The sequence below is a fragment of the Polypterus senegalus genome, chromosome 3 (genome assembly GCF_016835505.1).
Source record: "Polypterus senegalus isolate Bchr_013 chromosome 3, ASM1683550v1, whole genome shotgun sequence".
Classification (NCBI taxonomy): Eukaryota; Metazoa; Chordata; class Cladistia; order Polypteriformes; family Polypteridae; genus Polypterus; species Polypterus senegalus.
Genome location: NC_053156.1, coordinates 217,340,066 through 217,365,743, shown reverse-complemented (window position 1 = coordinate 217,365,743; position 25,678 = coordinate 217,340,066). Strand labels below are relative to the sequence as shown.

Below are 25,678 nucleotides of genomic sequence, written 5' to 3'. Positions count from 1 at the left end.
AATCTGTATGTGTTACATTTGTAACAAATACAGGCTTAAGGGGTCATTATTGTCTTGAGTACTGCTGAAATTCTTAATGTCATGAACTAATCAGCATGCAATATGTAATTACTCTAGCCTGAAAATTCTGTCCTTCTAATTTGAAAAAATCTCAGAATATATTTAACACAGAGAAATAGATCCCAAAGGCACTATATAGAAAACTTTGACAATAATACATTTAAATAAGTAGTGACTGAGGGTGGTCTCATTTAGAGATCAGAACAACAGACCTGTCCTAGATTTTAGCAAGACTTTCATGAGTGTGCATGTACACCCTGGCTAGGCTGCTCCTCTTATTTTTTTCACTCGGCAGGCTTTTTTCTTCACAACAGCATTTCACAATCACTCAGGCTCAATGGGGCTTAAAAAAATGTAAAATGGTGATCTACAATACTGTAGTAGAATGGGATTATTGGTGTTGTTGCCACAGAATCAGGAAGCAATTTATTACCAGACACATCCACTAACACACCCATATCTGGCCAGTACAGAGTTCCAGGATGTATCTACAACATATGTCTGTAGCAGGCAGCAAAGCTCACAAAGAAGGAGACAGAACATGTAGACTCCACCCAGACAGAGATCAGACCAAGACTGGGACTTAACAGCACTACAGTAGGCTCTGTGCTCTGTTGTAATGTTTCTCTCCTCCTGACTCTAACTTCGAAGAGATTTTGGCTAGAAGGTATCATTATCCTCCATTTTGGACCTGTTTCAGGGACCTTTATGAAACCTATTGCAGGTGCAGGAATGCGTCCTAATAGGTCATGAATCCCTCTCCATTGAGTGCCCTTTTGCTGCACCAGATCTCCCTTTACTCCTGCTGTCCTGCCCCAAACTTTTGCTTAATATGAAACACAGGACTCCCCCCATCCTTCATGGATGGTCACTGCTTTGCAGATTGTGGTCAGGGGTAATCCTTATTGTCTCCATTTTATCTTTCCTAACATTTTTGTGCTCTGCTTACTTAAAATAAAGCTCATCCACATTGGGATGTCTGTGGATCCCCATTTCTAAAAGTCTGATATCTCTTTTTTGTTGTTGACCTGTTTTACTGGAACAATATGAGTTTGCCACATAAACATATTACGAGAAACCCACTGCTCCCAGACAGCTACTTCCATGTACTATTCTTGTAGTGGGCACTTTTCCACAGACAATTTCAGATCAAGCTCTTAGTGTTTATCCTTTTTCCTACTTGTTGTACCCATAGCACTGTTTTGCCAGGCTAGGGTCTATTGGTATATCAACAGGAGAGGCAATTTTCCAAAACTAGACACGTCTCAAGTTTTGGTATTAGAAAGATCACTAATCGTTTCCCCCAGATTTCACCAAGGATACTGTCACGTCTGGTATCTACACCACCTGAGCTATTTGGTATTACCTGGAAAATCCTGCAGAACTGATATATGAGAATGATTAAAAAAATTAAATATATATTGTTGCTTACTGTATATATTAAATTTGACTACACTGCAAAACATGGCATATGCAGTGCCTATAAAAAGTATTTACCCCTTGGAAGTTTTCATACTTTATGTTAATTGAATCACAGTGGATTTAATTTGGATTTTATGATATTGTTCAAATGAAAAAAGACTCTATAAAGTCAAAGTGAAACCAGATTTCTGCAAAATTATCTAACTTAATTACAAATGTAAAACACAAAATAATTGATCACATAAAGGATTCACCCATTTATACTGTGTGAAGGGGCAAAAAAAAAAATGAAAAGGTGGGAGGCCAACCAAGCCACCCCATTTAATGTCAAAGTCCAAACAAAATAACTAAAATAGGCACTCGGTGGCACAAGAACAGTAAAGAGGCATGCTAACTGACTTATTACCCTACTCAGCTTTTATACTTTTCAGACTCTATCAATCTGGTCAAATTCAGGACTGTCCGATATGCAGGAGGACTGCTTGTCATCTGATCCCATTCCTTCTGGGGATGTTGGTACCTATAGGGTGGGACTGCAAGGGTTACAGTTTCTGGGAGGGGCTAAGTTTTCCTAACTGGGCGGTTTCTTGGCACTGCAAAGGGAAAAAGAGATGATACCGATCGCATTGGCACCCCCTCTTACCCGGGAGTGGTATTGCAAGCATCAACAGAGTCCAATAGTGAGATTCTCAGGCACCCATGATGCGTGACAACTGAATTAAACACCTAAATCATCACTTTTGCAGTCAGTTGGTTTTAGGTGTCGCAAAATTAGTTCAATCGAGATGACCTCTTTGTAGTCAAGGGGTTTCACTTGATTGTAGTATAAATGCACCTTATCTGGGAGGTCCAACTTGTAGTCAGTCAGTCAGTATAGTGACCAAACTTACACAATGATAGCAAAACAACAGTGCAATGAACTTTATAAAATGGTGCTTGAAAATCACAAGTCAGGGAATGGAGACAAGAAAATATCAAAGCTGCTGAATATCCCTTAAAGCCCAGTTAAATCAATTATTAAGAAATAGAAAGAATATGGCAGAGGTTTTAAATTGTGTAGAGCAGGTCATCCACAAAATACAAATGATCATACAAAAAGATGAGAGAGGCCAGCAGGAGATCTAAGATAACTTTGCTGAAGTTACAAGCTACAGAGACTAAGGTTAGATAGACTGTGAACACAATAGCTGATGCCCAGGTTCTTCACCAGTCGGAGCTTTATGTTAGAGTGGCAAAGCAACTGTTAAAAAAATGAACATTTACTCAGTCGGTTACTGAGTGTTTTAATGAGATCAAAGCCTAATGGCAGAGAGCTTTCTTCAGCTTAATGAACACAAAAGTGAGCTGATTGTTTTGGGAATATTGATAAAGTCAAAAATGTATATTTAGGCGTTGTAAGTATCATACCCAACTCGGCTGTTAAGAGTCTGTTTTTTTTTCTTGAATTGGAGCTCAAATTTGTCAGTCAGATAAACAAACAGTTTTTATTATCATAATTTCTAAGTAGAAGTCATCGCTCTCTTTGCAGGACTAAGAGACATTCATGCCGTTATTACTTTCAGATTATTACAATGAACTTTAGTTAAATGTTAATCTGTCTGCATTATGGCAGTTATGAAAGTGCAGAACACAGCTGCTAGGATGCTCACTGCTACTAAGAAGAGGCATTGTTTTCAGCCATGCTCCTTTTGCTTCCTGTGGGGTACAGAATTCAGTTTAAGATTTTGCTCTTAGTTTACAAAGTTCTGCACAGTCTGGCTCCCTGTTATCTCACAGAGCTATTTTGTCCTGCAAACCTCATGGTCTATATGGTCTTCAAGACAATCACCTTTGACTATTCCATGTTTTTGTTATATATATATATATAGGGATGCTGGTAGTTCTTTAAAGCCTAAGAGAAGCCTTAAGTGCATCCCATCACTGAAAACAACGAAGAACAGAGAAGGCGGTGCGTACCCACAATACTTTTTTAAGGAAGAAATGTAAAAATGTGTGTACAAGACATTTTTCATTGCTCTCTCGTCTCTTTAAGATTAAACAAAAATATCAGAATAACATTCATTCACAAGAGAAAGATGTTTTATTGCACATAATGTATCAATTTAACTTTGTCATAGGTATGTATGTAAATGAAAAACAACTTATATATAGGCTTCTCTGCCATCCGCGGTCTCAGGCATCAGTGGTAGGTCTTCAGAAGGAACACCTGTGGATACGGAAGTTCTACTGTATTGCGTTCTATATTTGTAATTAATTTAGATCAATTTGCTGAGATCTGTTTTCACTTTGACATTAACAAGACTTTTTCTCTTGATCAGTGACAAAAATGTCAGATTAAATCCATTGTGATTCAATACTGTATTACAATAAAATATGAAAAGTTCCAAGGGAGAGAATACTCTTTATAGGCACTGTACAAGTTTAGAATAAATTCAGATTTCCCTTTTTTAACACTTGAATTTGCTGTATAAAGCTGTCTTGGAAACGTTCAAAAAGCTCTAGGTTAATAACTAATGCATAAAGTGACTGACACTGATATTTAGTAATTAATTTCTTGATTAAATAGTGTGAAGGCAAGGGGGCGTCAGACAGCCCAAACACCAAACAAGAACACACCAAGACAGTCCCAGGATCAAATAAAGGATGTTTAATACACAAGCAAAAAACACAAGTCGTCTTTCCATCCTCTCTCTCTCTCATCATGGCACTGCTTTCCTCCAGTCGAGTGTTGCCTTCCTTCCTCCCAGCTCCAACTCACCTGGACAAGGCAGAACGGTGCTTTTATCGAGGACCCAGGGGTACTTCCAGTGCCAGAACTGTTGCCTGTTGGAAGTTCTTCAGGGTTACATGGAAGTTCCACATAACAGGGACTACCTGTCCCTGCAGTGCCCTCTTGCAACATCCACAGACTGCAATTCCTGGCATTTCCTGCTGGTTCACAAATGGGTGCCAATATCGAGGGATGCTGTCATCTAGCGAATGGGAGGAATAAACATCCCCCATAGACAGTCTTTCCCTCACCTCCCGTTCTGTCCTGGCCAGGGATGGTGCTACACATAGTTTTGGTAGGGAAGTCTGTCCCTTCATCTGAGGCTTCCCATCTGGGTAAGGAACCACCTTCTAAATATGTTGGGATGTTCATTCATGCATTTGGGGAGCTTTTTCCAGGTATGACATCCTTTCTTCTCTCTGCCGGGATGCCTTTCTGTCCACTCGGGTATTTCCACACAGGTAAGCGATCTTTCCATCTCCTTGCCGGGATGCCCATCCATCCCATGAGCTACCTACAATAGCTAACACCTGAAATCAAACTCTTCTCAATACATATGTAAACATAAATATACAGCAGATCTCTGTCTTGAACCATTTTATGGATAAATTATTATAAAATAAATCATTCTTTATGTGACTCTTGGGTCAGGCACTTTTTCAGGCAAAAGTACTAAATTTGGATGAAAATGTTCAAAGTCAGCTGGGGCCTCTAGCAGCAAGAAGACAACATTTTGGGTTAAAAATAAAAACCACGACCTCCTCTAGTCAAAAAAGCATCCTTTAATAGGTATCAATTCAAGGACAAAGAAGCATATTGAAAAAAAAATGTTAAAATTGCATAGATTTTCATGGTTGGCACTGATCACATGTTTGACACCCATTTCCCTATTTTAGAATAAATGTCACATGGATGAAAGAAACAGTGGCAGTAAATTCAAGGATGAAAACGAGTTATGGATGCTCTTAAATTAAAAGCAGAACACACAAGTCACTTTTTATTATTATCAAAACACTAATGTCTAGTAGTCTTTCATTAATTTGATATTCCCTATCATTCTTTGCTTTCATCCAGCACTAGACTGTACAGTACCCTTTCCTGAATTTGCATCCAGGTCATGGTTAAAGATTTTCTTTCATAATTTTACTCTAGCAAATAACTAGGAATACAAAAAGGTGACACTACCTTATAGAAAGCAAATTCTGATTCAGGATTCAGATTTTAAATGTCATATTTTCATTATTCAACCCATGCATATAAACACATTTCAAGGCTAATGCAATGTTTGGGCACTTTGAAAACATTTTAATCATGAAATATTGATGTAAATTATTATGATATTTCACTGAAACTCTACTATGTCTAAAGAGTCCACTTTTGCAGTAATGTGATCAGTTCTGATCATAGTGTTACAAAAAGACGTAATTAGAAGCTTCTTTAGACCAAAAGGCTTGTCCTAATCTGAAAGATTAAAGGAACCAACATGACAGAATTTTGGACAGAGAAGGATACGTGGGGAACTAATCCAGATCTATAAATTTCTCAAAGGTATTAATAAAGTTGAACCCACCGAATTATTTCAGTTAAACAGTGAATCATATAATCAAAGAGTCATAGTGTCCATGAGGTTTTTGTGTATCTGATATGTTTGAAAAGAAATATTAGAACAACTTAGCCATCAGCTGACTATATAGGGTGGTACAGATCTAATTACGCAATTTTTATTACACTATTGAACTGATTAAGTTTATTACATAGAGAATTCACAAAAAAATATTTTTATTGCCGATAGATGGCAGTACCTGCCCTGCATTCCAAAATGGCAGGGAGACAGTTGTCAGTCGAACAGCGGGTGCGATGTGTTCGCTTTTTCATAATTGCATAATTAGATCTGGACCACCTTGTACAAACTTAATGAAAACCTTGAAATAGCATGATAATTGCTCTTTTTTAATACATTTTAATGTTCTATGTAAACCAGGCACTAGGGCCATCCTGTACCAACTCTCTCATGGTATAAAACACAATCTACCTTTATAAAAGGAAAAGTGCCTTTGTATTCAACTGGTTGTTATGGTTAAGAAGAAAAAAAAAATTAATATACAAATCATGTAGAAAAAGGGTAAAAAAAATCAAAAATGATAACAGAAATACCAAATAAGGTTCTAAAAATAAGAAAATTGGTACTATGGACCTATTCTGTTGTCCAGTAATATATGTCACCAAGAGGGGCATGGTAGTGACTTTCTTGCACCCGCTCTAGGATTAATAGCTGTAATGCTAATCAGTGAAAACTTTGAATGGTGGGCAATGGATGAGTGAAAATAATAATCAATCCACGTGAAATATTGGGAAGCTAAAGCCCAGACACCACCAGGCTAGAGTCAATAAACTAGGCCAATGTGGTAGCAGCCACCACTGCATTTTCAGAGCAAAACACTTCAACTATAAGAGTGATCAGTTTGATGAATGAAGCCTAGAAGAAGTGGTGAAACGAGATGGCTCTACCTGAAGACGAAAAGGCCACCATGAGGGAAAGGGATTGGGTGTACATTATTACACCAGACCGAATGGACAACCCACATATCAAATAAAATACATGAGGACTACTGTATGTTGATTATTTAGCTAATTTATACAGAAACATATCTGTCTGTAAAGCAACAGAAATCAGGAAGAGACTCTGAATCCAACAGAAAATGAAAACAAGAAAGCGGTTAAATAAGCCCTGCTAAAGGTAATATAAGCACGGTTTTCTAAAAACAATCTGCTTCACTTTCTAGTAATTTAGAGCAGTGCAGAAATCCCCACTAGCTGTGTGCTTCACTTTTATTTTTCTTCTGGTGAATATGTAGCAGCCACACTGTAATAACCGCATGCTGTATGCTTCACTTCTGCACCTACTGAACATTTCAGCTTCCCTGGTTTTCTTTTAATAAACACATACAGTGCATGGCAACGGCTCTTTTACTACAATGCACCGTGTGTTTCACTTAAGCTCATGGCTGTCCCTTTCACTTATTATCTCGCATTAGTAAAAGGAAAATTAAATGAATATTGTTTGTATTAATGACCATTGGGATTTAATTAAAATCAATTTAGTAAAGGAAGAGTGGATTTAGCAATATTTTCCTTGCGGTTGAATTAGGATGCTTGAAAGTAGCTTAGTGATTTTAATAGTAAAGGATTTTGAATATACAGTATAAATGTAGTCACACTAAATTTGTTGAGAGCATTTTATGCATTTTAATGCACTCCTCACATTAAATATATATATCAAATGCAGAAACTGCCTTTTGCACTTTTTCAATAAGTAGCTTAAAAGGTGATGTGCTTGACACTTCTAGTATCTCATGTTTCTCTTTCTTTAATAAAATGTGACTTTTGCTTTAGAAAAAGACAATTTCCTATGCAAAATTAAGCTTAGGGATTTATACTAGCATTGCATAACTAAAAACAGACATCTGGTGAAATGAGAACTGGTGCACTCTCTTAAAGAAACGGTAACAATTAATTTGAAGACTAAAACTGCGGCAGCACAGTGGTGCAGTGGTAGCGCTGCTGCCTCACAGGAAAGAGACCAGAATTTCACATTTTGGGCCGTCCCTGTGTGGAGTTTGGAAGTTCTCCCCGTGTTAGCATGAATATATTATGGGTGATTTGGTTGCCTTCCACTGTTTGAAGACATGTAGGTTAGGCAAACTGGTGTTGCTAAATTGGCCCCAGTGTGTGTGTTCACCCTGCGATGGACAGATGCCCCATCCAGGGTCTGTTCTTGCCTTGTGCCCTATACTAGCTGGGATAGGCTCCTGCAGCCCTGGTCTGGATTAAATGGGTGGAAAAATGACATGACATGACAATATTGAAAATAAGCTGCTCCACTCGTGTAAACGCACAAGCCAGTAAATAGAAACAGCACATGATGAGACCTAATTCATATTCTTTATTCTGATCTCTGCCCAATCAGTGTATTCAAAAATAGATATATTGTATATACAGCATAAATGCCCATACACTCCCATATTTCCCCATCGCGATGTTTACAATGTGATATCTTCATCACTTTTCAATCAATGATCGTAGCCATTTTATCAGATGTAAAAGTAAGAATGATTTTACATGATTGTAACCTTTTTCCTACCCTGTATAAAAAAATACATTGTTAATTGTTACAGAAACAATTGTCAAATTTCACAGTATTTTAATGTTATTCCAAATAACTCATATTTTCTTGTATAAAAACAGTGTTGAACTGCAATTTAACATTTTCTTTGTCATTTAACAGATTTTATTTGTCACTATACAAAACAAAGATATCCACTTTTTAATTAATCATACCAGTTTTACTTATACATGTAGTTTTATTTGGCAATTCAGGTAGTTTTATATAATAAAAACTATTCAAAAAATAAACATAAAAATGATAAACTGTAAAAACAATTGTTAAAATATTATTAAAAAGAACAGCAGCAGATGGTGCCAACCAAAAACCTTAAAATTACAATCATTTACCATATTCAAAAAACATAAAATATCCCTAAAATGACAGTCGTTTTTATTACAGCATTAAGAGGCTGAAGATTGTTAATCACAGATTCTCAAGTTAAATGTCTATATAAATCATGGGTTTCACATGTTAAAAAGTAATATTTTAAATCAATACCATCCATCCATCCTCTTCCGCTTATCCGAGGTCGGGTCGCGGGGCAGCAGCAAGCAGAGGCCCAGACTTCCCTCTCCCGGCCACTTCTTCCAGCTCTTCTGGGAGAATCCCAAGGCGTTCCCATGCCAGCCGGGAGACATAGTCCCTCCAGCGTGTCCTGGGTCTTCCCCGGGGCCTCCTCCTGGTTGGACGTGCCCGGAACACCTCACCAGGGAGGCATCCAGGAGGCATCCTGATTAGATGCCCGAGCCACCTCATCTGACTCCTTGAATGTAGATAACTCGTAAAAACATCGCTTAAGTGATCTTACCATCACCCAAACATTTTTGCCAGACCATAGAGAGTATTTTTACTAATGAATTTATGTATTGCAGTTTAGGAAACACTAAGTTTTAAATTTGTCTTCACTTCAGTTAACTCTCGGCCATTGCCACAAGATTCCAAATCAGTGATGAGAATGCATAGAATATTAAAAGATCCGGCAGCAGGAAACATAAGACTGGCACATTTTGTAAAGTTGTGCAGCACTTTAATTGTAAATAAGAAAGTTTTAAATGAACATGTATCAGTTTCAGTGACCTGTAGCTTAGTGTTGTTATAATTGGGAAACATAATAAAAAAAGTAATATGTAATACATTAAAACTTGTCTACTTTAACACAAAAGATAAGTAATTCCAAACAGAATATCAAAATCATACTATAGTTTTGCAAGTATACATATGTTAGAATAAATACCATGGTGCAGGTATGGCCACTTTACCCCGATCACAGGTCCCCAGGTAAATTAATGCGGTAGGACCCCTGTTTCGACAGCAAAACAGAAACATACACAGACATCAGAAACACTGTGGGCCCTGTGCAAGCTAAGTGGGTTTGGAAAATCGATGGACAGAAAACGTAAGGAGCATTCTAGAATATTTTAAAAATTTCTGGTAGTAGTGTTACATGTTTAAAATCAGTTTTTATCTAAATAAACAGGTAGAATTATGAATGTGATTTGTAGATATAAATGTATTTGTAATATTTTTTCATAGATTTACTATCAATTTATTTTAATAGATTGATACAATACGTCTGAATTCTTTTGGAATTTCATACTAATTTAAAATATTAAAACTTTTTAATATGTGAAAATCATGTTTTTAAACAGATATTTATTTTATTTTGCCACATAGAAATTACTGTGATTTAAGGTGTATTCTATGTTTGTTTATTTTGTTTTTGTTTTTTTAAATGTGGCAAATTATGATCATTTTAAGGTTTTAGACTTAGGTTGGCACCCATTGCTGCTGTACATTTTACTTTTACTTTTTGTTTTTATCACTCTACAGCAGAATGACAGGCCTGGGAATGGTGCCATTCAGTGTTCTGAGTATAACAACTGCCCACTTTCAATATATTGCTTCTCAAATGAAAACTGAGTTATATTCTATCCATCCATCCATCCATTATCCAACCCGCTATATCCTAACTACAGGGTCACGGGGGTCTCAGCCAACACAGGGCGCAAGGCAGGAAACAAACCCCGGGTGGGACGCCAGCCCACCACAGGGCACACACACACACACCAAGCACACACGAGGGACAATTTAGGATCACCAATGCACCTAACCTGCATGCTTTGGACTGTGGGAGGAAACCCACGCAGACATGGGGAGAACATGCAAACTCCACGCAGGGAGGACCCGTGAAGCGAACCCAGGTCTCCTAACTGCGAGGCAGCAGCGCTACCACTGTGTCATCATGCCGCCGAGTTATATTCTTAACTTTTTCTTAATTTTTTTTTTTTGTAATCCTTTGTACAGAGCATATTCCTGGTTACTAATATGACAGAAATGAATTGTTGCCTGTTGCCTCGCAGTTAGGAGACCCAGGTTTGCTTCCTGGATCCTCCCTGCGTGGAGTTTGCATGTTCTCCCCGTGTCTGCATGGGTTTCCTCCAGGTGCTCCGGTTTCCTCCCACAGTCCAAAGACATGCAGGTTAGGTGCATTGGCGGTCCTAAATTGCCCTTAGTGTGCGCTTGGTGTGTGTGTGTGCGCCCTGCAGTGGGCTGGCACCCTGCCCGGGATTTGTTCCTGCCTTGAGCCCTGTGCTGGCTGGGTTTGGCTCCAGCAGGCCCCCGTGACCCTGTGTTAGGATATAGCAGGTTGGAGAATGACTGACTGACATAATAAAATCACGGTAAATAATAATTGATACTACATTATACATTTAATTATTTGCAGTTTTATTTTATGTAAAGTTACATGTGAGGTCGGTCACCTAACTGATGGGATGGCATTAGCAGCCATTCAGGATTCATATGGATTAAGTCTCAAAATGTTGGTCTGTAAATGATGGGCAAACTACAGATTAAGAAATTATTCTGACCCTTTCAAGTTCTGCACACTTTATTGTGTTGTGGATTTCATTCTAAATGTATAAATTTGCCATTGAAGTGAAATCATGTTTTCCGAAACGTTTCCAAGACCTTTTTGACTTTATCTAAACTGAACTTTAACTAAATCGACTTAATGGTCCTTTCAAAATGTAACTGTGTAGTGCTTAAGCAGGATGTTTTGTTTTGTCTTTCAAGTATTCTATAATATTCCCAACTTTGTATAACTGTAATGTGGTGGTCTTCAAAAAACAATTTTTAATAGATGTCCATTTACTATTAAAATACTGGAGATTTATAAACAACACTGACCGCACTGGATTTCATTCAATATGACTAAAAACATAAGAAATTTGACTCACCAAATCTTTCCAAAAAGTACTTTACTGAAAAAGCTTTACAGGAGACAGAAGCTTCCCAGAAGCAATTATGTTCACAAGGACAACTCATAGTACAGTAATTCAAAACTATGGAAAACTAATTTTACTTTGACAGCTTCAGCAAACAAATGAACACATTTATACTTAGACCAACTACAATTACTTGCAGGCAGTGAATGAATAACTACTTTAGCTGATATTTTCCACAGCTGAAATCATTGATTGTCATAGTGTTTAGGGAAACGTATATATTGTTGATTAACCTGTTGCTTTAAATAAACCCAAATGTTCAGCCTCTTAACTTTTTCAGATCTCTAATTGTACATACCTTCAGTTCAGTGATGTCTCTTTTCTTGAGGTTTCATAACCACACATTAAACGTTGGTTTATTTTGTTTTGGAAACATCATGTGGCTCACCATGGTGTATGTTTGGTATAAAGAGAAGGCTATCTGTTCTCGCTCTTCAATTGTGGATGCTTGTCTGCTTTGTATTACCTCATAGCTGCTTCACAAGTCCAACCTCTAAACCTGTACGTCTCGCCTTGGCCATTAATGTTGGATAATACGATGCTTGTAATAATAATTAATTGTGCGCATGGAAAGTGAGCGCGTATATGTTTGCACATATGTCAGAATAGTGCACACGTTCGGCTGTTGTGATTTCAAGACTTAAAAAATAAAGAGCGTTCTAGCAAGTGAGAAACTGTGTACTTTGTAGACACAACATTTAACATGGCCATTGACGTGTTGAAACCCTCCACGTAGCAAGCATTCTTCCTCAGTGCCAGTGCATGTTTTTTCTTCATATTTCACAATAATGCTTCTAGACTTTGAGATTTTTAGTGCTTGAAAATTTAAGGTCCAAAAAAATCCTTCGATAGACAACCTGAGAAGGAAAACTCATATTTACATATGCTTAAGTAGTAAATATTAAAAGACCCAGGAATTTAACTGGTTTAACTTATTCAGGTGTAATGGGGACATCCAGCAATTTGCTGCATCAATTGTATCGACACACAAAGCTGAAATCCCAAATAAAAGATCCAAAAAGACGCACAAAATGAAATGAACCACTAGTTTAGGGTTTTTTCATGTAAAAGAAAATTAGATTAGCAAACAGCAATGGTGGAGAGTTTGTGGATGTATTTATAGTATTTATTATTTTGTGTAATATACTTAAATCACAAGGACCCATTTGAGATAAAAACAAGATTAATGTTCAGAAACTGAGAAAAAGCAGAGTCAAGCTCAAAACAAGAAAGGAAAAGAAGACATTTGTTATTGCAGTTTAGCTGAAAGCTACACTTCCGCAAGACGTGTACTATGCACCACACACACCAGCTTCACAACGGCCAGATCAGTAGTATGCAGGCTTAACAATTTTTTGATTTTTTTCATATTTTGATTTCAAATGAGAGGAGCCCCCTAATTTTACATCGATTTAATTTCTAGACAATTATAAAAAGTTACCTAAGAAAATTAAGCTCTGCTAAATGCTCATGCAAAATTTTCATTTGTCATTACCAAAAATGTAAATGAGGATGTCATGATGACGTGTACTGCATACATTGTTCAAACATACACAAAATTCTAAGAAGCTATGTCTCCACCTGAGCAATCTCCTAAATATTATACAAGACTTTCCTTCATCATTGCCCCCAATATCTAAAGACTGCTTAATCTTCATGAACATCACCATGCTGCTGATGCTAATTAGTGTATTTTGTTCATAGGTATGCTACTTTGCAAAATTATTGGAATTATGTTAGGCCTCTACTTGGGAAATTACCAGGCTGACTTTGTTGGGTTTTCAGACCTGGCTTTGTTCACACAAGAATTCGACCCACAAATTAACTGTTGGAACAGCCCACGTATTTGAAAAGGGTCCCGGATGGTTCCGATGACAAATCTAAGTGGTGTAAAATTTATCACTGTTTACGGTTTGTAGGTGATTCACCATAAAAAATAAAAACGAACAGACAATGAGCATTGTGTCAACTTAAGCAATGAGTTGTTAACACTAATTATACAGCATTCTTTTTTGTCTGATCTTAAAAATTACAAATCTTTAGCTTGCAAACGTACTCTCAGCATAAAATACTCAGGAAGGGATACCAATTCACAGTTTTCATACTGCCTCTTGCCAAGCAAGACTTATCACACGGCAACTTGCAGAACAAATAATGAGATTTCAGGGTAAAATTGCACCAAATATACATAAAGTTTCTTTAACAGCCCAACATATTTTTGAGAAATCCATTGAACATGGTATTAGGAGTAATAGACTCCACATAAGGGCTGCTGCCTCGCAGTAAAGAGACCTGAGTTCGTTCCCTGGGTCCTCCCTGCGTGGAGTTTGCATGTTCTCCCCGTGTCTGCGTGGGTTTCCTCCCACAGTCCAGAGACATGCAGGTTGCATTGGTGATCCCAAATTGTCCCTGGTGTGTGGATGTGTGTGTGTGTGCCCTGTGGTGGGCTGGTGCCCTGCCCTGGGTTTGTTCCTGCCTTGCACCCTGTGCTGGCTGGGATTGGCTCCAGCAGACCCCGTGACCCTGTGTTCGGATTCAGCAGGTTGGAAAATGGATGGATGGGTGGATTAAGGGAGTTGGATAGTATAGTGTAGTGTTACAAATCTAACACAAAATTTAACACTATACAAAGAGTACTTTTAACACTCCGTAGGGCAAAACCAAATATAATCTGAGACAGAGTTAAATTTAACACTTAAAGAGTTAATTTAACACTGACAAAATTTACTGTGTAGACCTGCAAAAGTACATGTATGTTGGCAACCCTTATTTAAGAGGAAAACTGAATCAAAGCAGCATTGGTAGCCTGCTGGTAATTCACTGCAGCAATTGGGTGTTGGAAAATAAATGAGCAAAGTGCATGTCTTGTTTACATAAAAATACTAGTGTTGTGCTAAAAAGAGTACCATAATTTTAATATCCATCCATCCATTATCCAACCCACTATATCCTAACTACAGGGTCACGGGGGTCTGCTGGAGCCAATGCCAGCCAACACAGGGCGCAAGGCAGGAAACAATCCCTGGGTGGGGTGCCAGCCCACTGCAGTAATGTTAATATGGAGAACTGATAATTCAACTCTGAATGAACCAACTAATCTTGTTTTATTTTACCAGACCATACACATGTTAAGAGACATCTTTCTGTGCTATCACACTATAACTGCCTGCAATGTGGTTACTACTAAGTGACATTTTACAACATGCTATAGCCGCTTCAGTGACTGCAAAATTATAATTTGAAAACTTGATTATCTTGTTACCACCACCCATAAAACTACATCTGGACAAGAGAATGCAGCTGTGACTTGTGGAACTTGGAAAAATTGAAAAAGCTTTCACAGATGTTGAGTTAACAAAAACATGCCACTGATAAGGTGGAAGAAGTTACAGGTCATGAAGAAATAAAAAAGGTTGTTAGAGAACTGCTGAGCTAAGTAGTAATTATCAAGCGATACTGCAGTTAGAACAGGAGACATTTTAGCAGAGGACTGTTTGACCTTTTTGTTCTATGATCTATAGAAAAAAAATTCTCATCAATTACACTCCAGTAATTCATATTACCTAGTTACAGTGATGCCATTCTGAATCAAGAAACAAAGCTGTTGGTCTCTGATAACCATGGATTATCAGACTTGGACTTCTCCATGAGTAACCCGATTATGTGGCCATGTAAACCAGGGGTGTCCAACTCCGGTTCTGGTGGGCCACAGTGGCTGCATGGTGTCATTCTAACCTTTTTCCTAATCAGTAAGTAGTTTTCACTGCTAACTCATTCATTTTCCCTTTATTTTAATAGCCCTGTTTTTAAAGATTCAGTTCTTTGAATTGATTTGTTTCTTCATTAAATGGTAGCCAAACAGAAACAAGATATGAAATGAGCCAATAGAAGACCATCTAAATTGAAATGTCAAACCCCAGCCAATTTCACTCCAACCAGTTTCTTAAAGAGAAGCCAATTCTTGTTGTTAATTAAAACCGTTATTGAATATCATGACTTGTTGCTGCTCTCATTCTGCCACAGCAGACTGTTAAGTTTCCAAGATGTATTGGTGACTTCAGCAGACCAACATGACCGAGACCTTCATCTTTCTTTATTTTCAGGTTAACTGATCTCATAATTGTTTGGCTGCTCGTTAAGGAAAAAGAAACAACTAAGGGTCTGAGTCACGTCAGCTAAAACAAAGGCAAAACAAGTTAATCAGCGGCAAAAATGGTTCACTAATTAACAATATGGTTAGAATGGAAATCTACAGCCACTGCAGCCCACCAGGACTGGAGTTGGACACCCCTGGTTGACCGAGTTACACTTAAAGATTTTGTAGTCAGCACAAGCACCCAGTCTTTCAGAAGCCATAGGTAGAAAACAGTGGAAGCATCCACAAAGATACATTTCCTGAATTAAATACTTGAGTGATTGCACTGTTCCTTCTCCTGTTTGAAATATACTGTCTCAATATTTCAGAATTCACTAAATTTATATTGATTAACTGAACGTATAGGGTTCAGCTCAGCAGCACACAATCTTAGGAGCAGTTCTGAGTTTAAAAGCAATGTGAATTACAAAGATTAATTACTTTTTAAAAAGTAATGAGTAACTTAATGTAATACAGGGTGGTCCAGATCTAATTATGCAATTTTCATTATGCTATATCTTATTAAGTTTATTACTCCGAGCCTGTATCCAACTGAATGGAGGACAAGTGGGACATTACATGGAAAATCAGTGAATTAATTCAATGTAAGTTCATTTTCGAGATATTTTGAACAATTCTTTTGTCTTGCATTTTTTTCCTGCATTGCATTAAAAGTTGCATAATTAGATCTGGACCACCCTATTCTTATTTTATTGAAGTTAAAATATCTGTGATGTTATTATTTCAGCAGCACTGAGTGTAAAGGTAGTTGCAAAAATACCGCTATGCCACAATTTAGCAGGGCTCAATCGTACAGCCAAGCAGAAAAGAGTGTTCTGTATGCAATCCTGTAACTAAAACCTATAAATAGAGTGTCAGTTTAGTTTAATCCAGCTATCTGCTATAAATATACTAGCCATGCCATGCAGCTTTGTCTGCGTATTAGTGAAACAGGACAGCGAGGAGGGCCCGGCCCAGCTCTCTACTCCTGACATCACTCTTCCCCCTTCCTTCGGCCCACAGCCTTTGTCTGGGATTAGCACAAATAAGTCGCTCCTGCAAGCGAATTCTGATTCTTAGTGCAATGAGAGAAGTCACAAAATCAACCGGAATGTTCAAGCAAATTAAAGAAAAAAAAAAAAAGATCTAAATCCGCTAAGTACTTCTCTCGTTCATTAACTAAGTGTTGTTAAGGTTATGCCCCCGAGGCAGACATGTGAGTGAGGAGGGCCTCACCCCCCTCCCCACAGCCCAATGAGTCTCTCTCAGATTTGTGCTAATAAATCAGTACCGCAAGCAAACTATGATACTTAGCACGATGAGAAAGTTGCAAAATCAACAGAATGTTCAAGCAAATTATAGAAAAAAAAGACCTAAATCCATTAAGTTGTTATTTCATGAAAAGCAGACAGACATACAAACGAGTCTAAAAAAATATAAGAAATTTCGTTTTTGGACCACGATATTTTTAAAACCGTTTCTTAGAGAGCACCTATGGGCCAAGGGTAACCTACATTCCAAATTTCAAGTCCCAAGTCTTCAAGGTTCGAGAGATTTCATGATGAGTGAGTCAGTGGTATTTGGCTTTCATCTATATAGATTGAAATTGCGTGACTGGATGACGCAGTGGCCAGTGTTCATACCTCAAATCATTGTTGAGGATGTAAAAAGAGGATCGATATTATTAACTTGATAACACATGAAGGACTAAACCTATATATAAAACACAAGAAAATGATCACATTTGGCTGCATTTCTGGTCAGTTACATGAAGGGTCATATATGGGGTTAGGATTTAATAACAAATGATGGTGAATCAAAAATGCAGGTCTTCATACAAAAGAAGAAACAGTAACACAAAAGTAATGCAGTGCTTGTAACGCATTCAATTTTCTAATAAGTAACTATGTAATATACTATTTTTTTAAAGAAATGAGTAATGTAATTAAGTTACTTTTAAAAGTAATGTTCCCAACACTGTACAGGAGACACAGGCTCCATGCTTGTTTTCAGATTCACAGTGTTGTTGATGATGTTTTATCAGTTTTAGCACTATTTTTTTTTTTTACAATGTTATGCTTTTTTCCCAAAGGAGAATTCCAGAAGCATACTTGCACCCAGGTTTTGGATACTCCTCATGTCCTGGATTTGTCTGTACAGTACATGTAAACACACTCACTGAGTCACCTTTTGACAAAACTAATATAGAACATCTACCTATGGTTGTGAGATTTTTTAGTGTTAGGGCTTTTAAGGAAGAGCTGTGTTGTTTGCTCCCCATATACTGACACACAAATCATGTTGATGGATTGACCCAGTTCTTTGAAAACAAGTCCTTGGACATTGACAAGATTATGTCTCTTCTCTCTGATGGAGTTCTGTCCATGGTTGGACAACACAATTGCTTGGAAAGCAAACTAGCTGCTGTTAACCCAGCACTAATGGCATTTAAATGCTTCATTCATAAGTTAATGTTGTGTGCAAAATTGTGTTGGATAAAACATTTCATTGATACATTGATAAGACTTGTACATTATTACCTCTTCACATCCCTGCTGTGAAAATTCACAGCAGAATTTCAGAAACCGTTGCTGCAAAATGATGTGGGTAGCTTAGCAAAGGCTAAGTGTCAGAAAATGTGTGCAAGCTACAAGATAAACATTGGTCTCTTTTGGGCAGCATGCAGAGCCAAAATGTTTTGAATGACAGAAAAGAAATGACATATGTATCACGTATCGGCTTAATTTTCAACTGTTATTCGAAAGCACATTGTTTTGGAAATACAAGTATACAAGGCTTTCCACATTCTTCTTAAAGTTGGTCATGTTTTAATGAAATCTACAAGAAAGAAAGTTTCTGCAGCATGACAGTGGCAGAAACATTGCAACAAAAACAAAGCATGAGTTGATTCCTTGATGTGCACATTCATAGAAAAAGTGATAAGGAATGGCTGGGGAGTTTCACTTTCTGACCTTCTCTTTTTATAACAGTAAATCTGTGACTAATGAGATAAAAAGGCTCCCGCCATCCCTAAGTGAAGTACTTCTTCAACTGGAAATCTTAGAAATGTCACAAACCATTTTGCTTAATGAGCAACACAAGGATATTAATGTGGGTGAGCTCCACATAAATCTGGTTATTTAATTCAAATATTCAAGAGTGACTGCAATGATGCTTCTCAAAATATTTTTTCCACTGAAAGAAATATAAAAAACTAGGACAAGAACAGACTCTCCAAAGTACACCTCAGTCAGTGCTTTTTCATCAGTACAATAGAACATGGCACCATGTTCAGGTCTCTTGTTTTCAACCTGCCATTGTCACTTCTCTCAATGAATGATAAGTAAAGTCAAATTACTACAGTTAAACCTACCTAAGTAATTTACAAATAATTATAATAATTAATAACAATAATACAGCAGTTGCATAAAAAACGACTGTATAATAAATAGAAAAGAATATGAGGCTCATGCATTGGAGCTTGACTTTGCATTGTTGAGGAAAAAAAATTGCGGCTCCATGACCTAGAGGAATAACTAGATGTTCCTGGGAGGCAGTTCAGAACAGAAAATTCAAAAGACATAAAAGATGACTTCCCCATTCCAGTGTCATGTCTTCAAAAGAATATAAAGGTGGTGCTGTACATGCAGAAGGGTAACTCACAAACAGACACCAAATATGACAGAACATGCTCTGAGGTTTGAGAGATTCCTCATCTTGATAACTAAAAATGAGAAGGCTTCCTCTTTTTCATTAAGATATTGTAAAGTTAAACTCAGTACGGGTTCAAACATTTTGGCTGTCTGGACTTTTCATGGAGATCTTTTTACATCCCAGTAACCGCTAGGAGGCAGAAAGGCCTGGATGCCACTATAGTATTAAGTTCACATTTACCCCAATGGTATTCTAGGCTTGCCTAAGGAGTGAATCCAAATGACCACTCCTGCCATTGCTCCTTGAACTCAGAGTTAGAAAGAAGCAGCTTAAAGGCAATCACTAATGAAGGATGATTAGGTTCTGATGGTAAAAGAGCAGAGGTGCAAATAGAGAGAGGCCAGGATCCTAATGATCCAATAATCAATCTTGTTTACACTTACAGAACAGTTATTTGTTTACAGTTTACACTCTCCTCTTCTGTTTATTCAACACCAATAGTTTTCACTCACTTAAATACTGGTGTGTGAGGCCCGTATTAGTTTCAGAGTGTTATTGTAATGTAAATGTTATGTCACAATAAGGTCAGATAAAATGCATGAAAGATGATTAAAAGGACCAGGAATTAAATAGTAAAGGTCAAAAGCGCAGTCTGAATCCTATTAACCAGAACCAGAACAAAGTCAAAATTTATTACTAGAAATTTCTTAAGTATAAGTACTACGAAGAAGCAAAGTAACATGCAGAGACTATAGAAGGAATCCCTAATTTTGGACAATTGGATGTGCGTGACACTGTCCTTTATATCATTGCAACAATGATGTCATACATTGATTAGTTCCAGTTGTTGTATAATTGCAACCATGTTAACATTCATATACAAAGGAGCACCAAATGTTGCTGCCCACAGAAAACAAAATGGTGTCACGTAATAACACAAAAACAAGAATAATTTTGCCAAAATGGAGCCTAAAGTAAAAAGCAATGACAGAAGCAAATGTCCTACCAAAAACACCCTAAACAGACAAAATAATACATGTGGAAATTGCAAAAAAAAAAAAGTAATGATAAAATTAATAAAATAAGAAAAAAAGATAACAGTTACTCCTATTAAGGTTTGATTTGGTTTGACTTTCTAGAGATTGAAACTAAATTCCAGCAATTACCTGTAATCAGGAAACCAATGATGCTGAATGTGACAAGGATATATAAAGCCACAATAGCGTACTTGATTGCAGATATTGAATTGAGATGAGAACAGCAATTATGTTCATTCCTTCTCCGGTTGGAAGAACCTACGGAAAAAGATTAACATTTTTTTCTCTTTTTCCATTTTTCAATGAATCTGCTATAGGCAAGGTGATGTGATAGATTTAAAAGATAATACACATTATTGCACTTTCAACTAAAATACTACATTTATGTAACTCAGAAGTTAAAATTGAAAAAGCAGTAAATTTATAGTGTTAATATTAAAATACACATACTCTGCCAAATGCTTTACACAATTTTAAAAATGAATTTCACAAATTATCAACAATATTACAAATTCAAAAGCCTATTATACAAGTATTACACCATATTTTTCTCAGTTTCTTAAATTTAGAATTGCAATGCATCTCTGATGGGTGGTTGTGTCCTCATGATGACCTTCATAGGTCATCACATCAAACATTCAGTTAACTGTTGTCAAGGGACGTCATGTGTTTTTGGGTGCGCCTTGCTTTATGGCATTTCAGAGGATGGAGACTCTGATGTTTGATCATAGACTTGTTTGGGTGGGCAAGAGAGAAAGAGAGAGAGTATGTGTGAGAGGCTTCTTAAAGGATGGGAGAAAAAATATGTTTCATTTTCTTTATTCTGTGGCCGCACTGTTATTCTGAAAGAATACTGGTAGTATTCAAAGTTCAAATGAGGAAACACAAAATTCTATTAAAATGATAAAAATTTTAAATTATCACTTTTTCTTTCTCTTTCAAGAAAATCAATACAAGTTTTTTTCTTTATAATTACAAAGACAATGTAATTTTAATCAGTCATTAAATTTTGCAAGATGGAATACAAAATACTGTGAGTGTGGCCCGGGAAAGCAGACTGCAGGAGACAACCAAGAAAGACTGGGGTACCAGTCAAATATGCAAATATGCATTTGGAGCTCTGTTCTGGGCAAGTGTCAATAAAACTTCTGACGGCACCTTCCGGGAGAGGGACGGCTTTATATGGCTAGAACAGAAAGGGGCGGGGTCAACTCTGGGCATTGAGCCGGGGTTAGGTACTGTTGTTGAGCATTCTTTCCTGGCTATAGAGGAAGAAGAAGATAATATTAGCCTTAGCACCCCCTCTTATCCCAGAGTGGAAATACACACCTCACCAGAGCCAGGAAGGTGGTCTGTAGGCACGACAAAGTCAAAAGAAAAAAGTACTACCATATCTCATCTCCTTCAAGTCAGAGTTGATTTTGCTGCAGAAGTCCCAGTTATATTTCAAGAATCAATCTAAGTTGAAAATAAATTGAGTTAGCCATGTTTTCAGTCACACTATGGTAAGAAGACCAAAGGAGTGGGTATTTTGTTGAATAAAGCAATCTCTTTTGTAACTACAAAAGAAATATTCCTTTTTGTGGCAGTGCATCACAGTTATTCACAAACTGATTGTTCTTGTTTTATCAACTTTCAGTCATCTATCTAATCTTGCAATTATGTACTCAATGTTATGTCTGACCAGGTGCCTCTTATTTTGGAATTCAGAATATTAAGCATGACTAATCTTACCAGCACATACTGAAAATTGGGAAATTTGTTTGTCTGTTTAATTTTTTTGTGTGCTTGGAATATGTTTTTTTAGTTTAGGAGAGTTTTATATTTTGAAATTTAATCTACCATGAATCAATAAGAATTTTATTTCTTAGTTTGAACAAAGGTTTTAGACTTGATTTCAAACTGTGTTGGATTTCGGTGACCCTCTCCCTGTAAGGGTATTTGCTTATAGTTTTGTTGCAAGTTTTCCATTCTGAGGGTCTGCTCCCCATAAGCCAGCAGGTGAGACTTGGGACCTGGTTACATTAAGTATTCCTCTTCAAGTTGGATCATTGAGGATCCTGGCCTGTTCTCCAGCCAATGTGGAGACCATTGTGAAGATAATGGAGGAGAATTCCCCCATTATTGACCTCCTATTTTAAATAAAAATGTTACTTTCTTTTGCAGGCCTGATCTGACTCTTTGACAAATACTGTATATATTTTTGTATCTTGATACCATACCCCCTACCTGACCCCTTTGGACCTTTAGCTCACAGTCCTAGCTTTATTTTTGTCCTCTTTCTAGTTTTGACCACAAAAATAATAAACATCTGCGTTGAAAGACAGTTCATCCTTTAATAAACCCAATGTCTTTGGGTTTCACAGATCAATAATTTACCTTTATGTCTAATTGAAATAATTTTTAATTAGCTTTCATTTTCTTCTTCTTCCTTTTCTTATTCCCTTGGTTTGCACTATGATATTTACATTTAAAGAAACAGAAATTCAAAGATGTACATTTTTTGCCAAAACTTTATTTTAACATGTTCATTATAATTCACCATTTTGTGTGGAGTGTTTTCTCTTAAATAAATCCAAATACTGACACTGAGTTAAAGGAAAGTAGCTACGTCAGTTACTGGTCTTAGCCCATAAGACAATTATACTACTCAAAGGTTAATCTTTAATGGCTCATTAGACTTCACAGAGATTCTTATTTATGTTTTGTTTAAGAATCAACTTTGTCACAGATGTTTCTCCTAAAATTCCTTAGGAGAAACAGATTTAAACAAAAATGAGACACAAGATACATCTAAGGTAAAAGGAGTCAACATTGAGAATTTGGTTATATTTTGTCTTGTCTTGTTTTAATCTCTTTGAAGACTTCATATATTTTATTCATTATTGGACTGCTTTTTTCCAAAGTGTCTTACAACATTTGAGACATGATCAGTAATATTTCTTTTGTTTTTCCAGTTGGAGCACAAGCAGATGAAATGACTTGCTTATTGTCACACATTGGTGTCAGTATTGGGATTTAAATCCACAACCTCAGGGTCTGAAGCCAACAGTTTTAACCACTATGCCACACTGCCTGCCTTTTTTCAAAATGAGTATGACCTAATTATAGTATAGCAATATAAATTAGAGCAACTAACAGTATTATTCAGAAGCAAGGACTACAGCTTTGTAACCATCTAGATATATAATCAACCAAGTCGCCCGACCATGGGGTATGCACGACAGAGCCTCGCCCGCCAACTCTAACCGTAATCCCACACCCACCCTCGCTCTCAAGGCATGCGCACTGCCTGCTCATGTGTCCGCCCCCAACACCTCACCAAACACATGTTTATACGCTGCATACAGTGATTCCCATCCGCGACAAACATGCTTCTTCTTAGATGGTCCTGCAGGAACAGGGGAAACCTTTGTCTACAAAACCCTAAATCATACCATTAGAGCTAGGAAGCTAGGAACATCGTCCTGCTTCCACCTCAAAAGCGGTCCCGCCCACACACAGCTGACACTGCATTTCTCGATTCCTATTTGTCCTCTTCCAAACCCCTCCCCATGCTGCCAGCGGCTCTTCTTCAAAACTGGTCCTGTCCCACACGCAGCTGACACAGGATTTCTCGTCAAGCTGCTCAAGTATGCTTACAAAATAAAGCAAACTCTACATGCAGCGAAAATTTACTTCTCCATCTAGATTCCATGCTCAGAACCATCAAACCCTTCGCTAAATCATACAAACACATGCAAAAAATCGCTCAGTCCAGTCCAACAGCATCTGTACGAATGCTTTTCAAGGAAAACCCTAGGCAGGATTTATGACGATACAATGCCCTGACATGTCACACCAATGTTGCAGCGATTTTCATCGGAGAAGATGGCAAACCGCCTGCCGAAAGGGACATTTGCATCTGTCCCATAGGCAACTCCTGTAAACACATTTCCTCGCTCAATATGAATTGCGATCCTATGGTTTACCCACTTTTATTCCCTTACGGAGACATTGGCTGGCACAAAAATTTACAACATGTTCCCGATAAAAGAACCACCAAGCGAAGAAGGCTTACTCAATGTCAATTTTACACGTACAGATTAACTATTAGCAATACATTTAGTATTTTGCACTGACCCTGTAGTTAGGATATAGCAGATTGGATAATGGATGGATGGATGGATGATCAAATGCACTTAAGTAGCCACTTAATTAGGGACATTTAACATGTTGATTTGGACCCTGAATGTGTCATAGAAACTGCTGAAATTCATCAAAGAATGAACTCAGTAAGGTGTTAAAAACGCAGCACAAAAATGCTGACATGTTTAAACGCTAATGTCTCCTAAAGATGCTGCAATTTAACAAAGGTCTAATATGAACATCTTGTTCCATGACATCCCATAGATATTCAAGGTCAGTGACTAGGATGGTAAACTGACCTCACTATCATGTTCTAGGAAAATTGCCAAGCGCTGCAGCATTACCTTGCTGAATTCATCTCAGATTTTCTGCGGCTATAAAGGCATGTGCCTAATAAGCACTGATGTCCAGATATCCTACAACATTTAAATATTGCTTTGTTCTTCAGTCGTTTAAACCACAGTCAATGTGAATTTTCATTCCTACCTGCTTTTTCAATTAGAAGCTTGGTCATTTAACTCTTTTAAGAATGAAAGCTATGTGCATGTAATCCCTCATTTTTTTTCTTTTATGATTATCAAAACAGTTTTTTTGGGACGATTACTCATATATATTGGCCACCTCCTTATTTTCACTAGATTTCAAACTGGATTAACTGATTCTTTTCCCTTAGCTTGCCAGCCTCTTAACAATTGCATCCTTGTCAGATCATCATCTGTCTATCAAACACCTCTTAATCTCACTGTACTACACATATGAGGCGGTCACAGACTGAGCAGTTAGTTATATAGCATACCGCACACAGAGTAGAGTAAGGCATGACTGACAGGGTGCCATTTAATTTTCTGAATACACAACTAAATAATGGCTTTTATTTTTATAGCACATACAAACAGTGCCAAAAACTTTCAAACAAATGTATAAAGTTATTTAATTTGGTAATGGGCCACTTTCTACTACCCAAAGTGCTTGCAGACATTATGGCAAAGAATGTGCTAATATCTGGAATTCTGCTAGAGG

At 37.3% G+C, this 25,678-nt stretch overlaps 1 protein-coding gene across 1 annotated transcript in view; it reads right to left on the bottom strand.

The window, feature by feature from the left end:
- Positions 1-25,678, bottom strand: part of scara5 (scavenger receptor class A, member 5 (putative)) — a 501,271-nt gene that overhangs the window by 368,242 nt on the left and 107,351 nt on the right. The window contains exon 3 of the mRNA XM_039748467.1: positions 20,660-20,788. Coding sequence (XP_039604401.1) covers positions 20,660-20,788 — 129 coding nt within the window. The remainder of the gene's footprint in view (positions 1-20,659; positions 20,789-25,678) is intronic.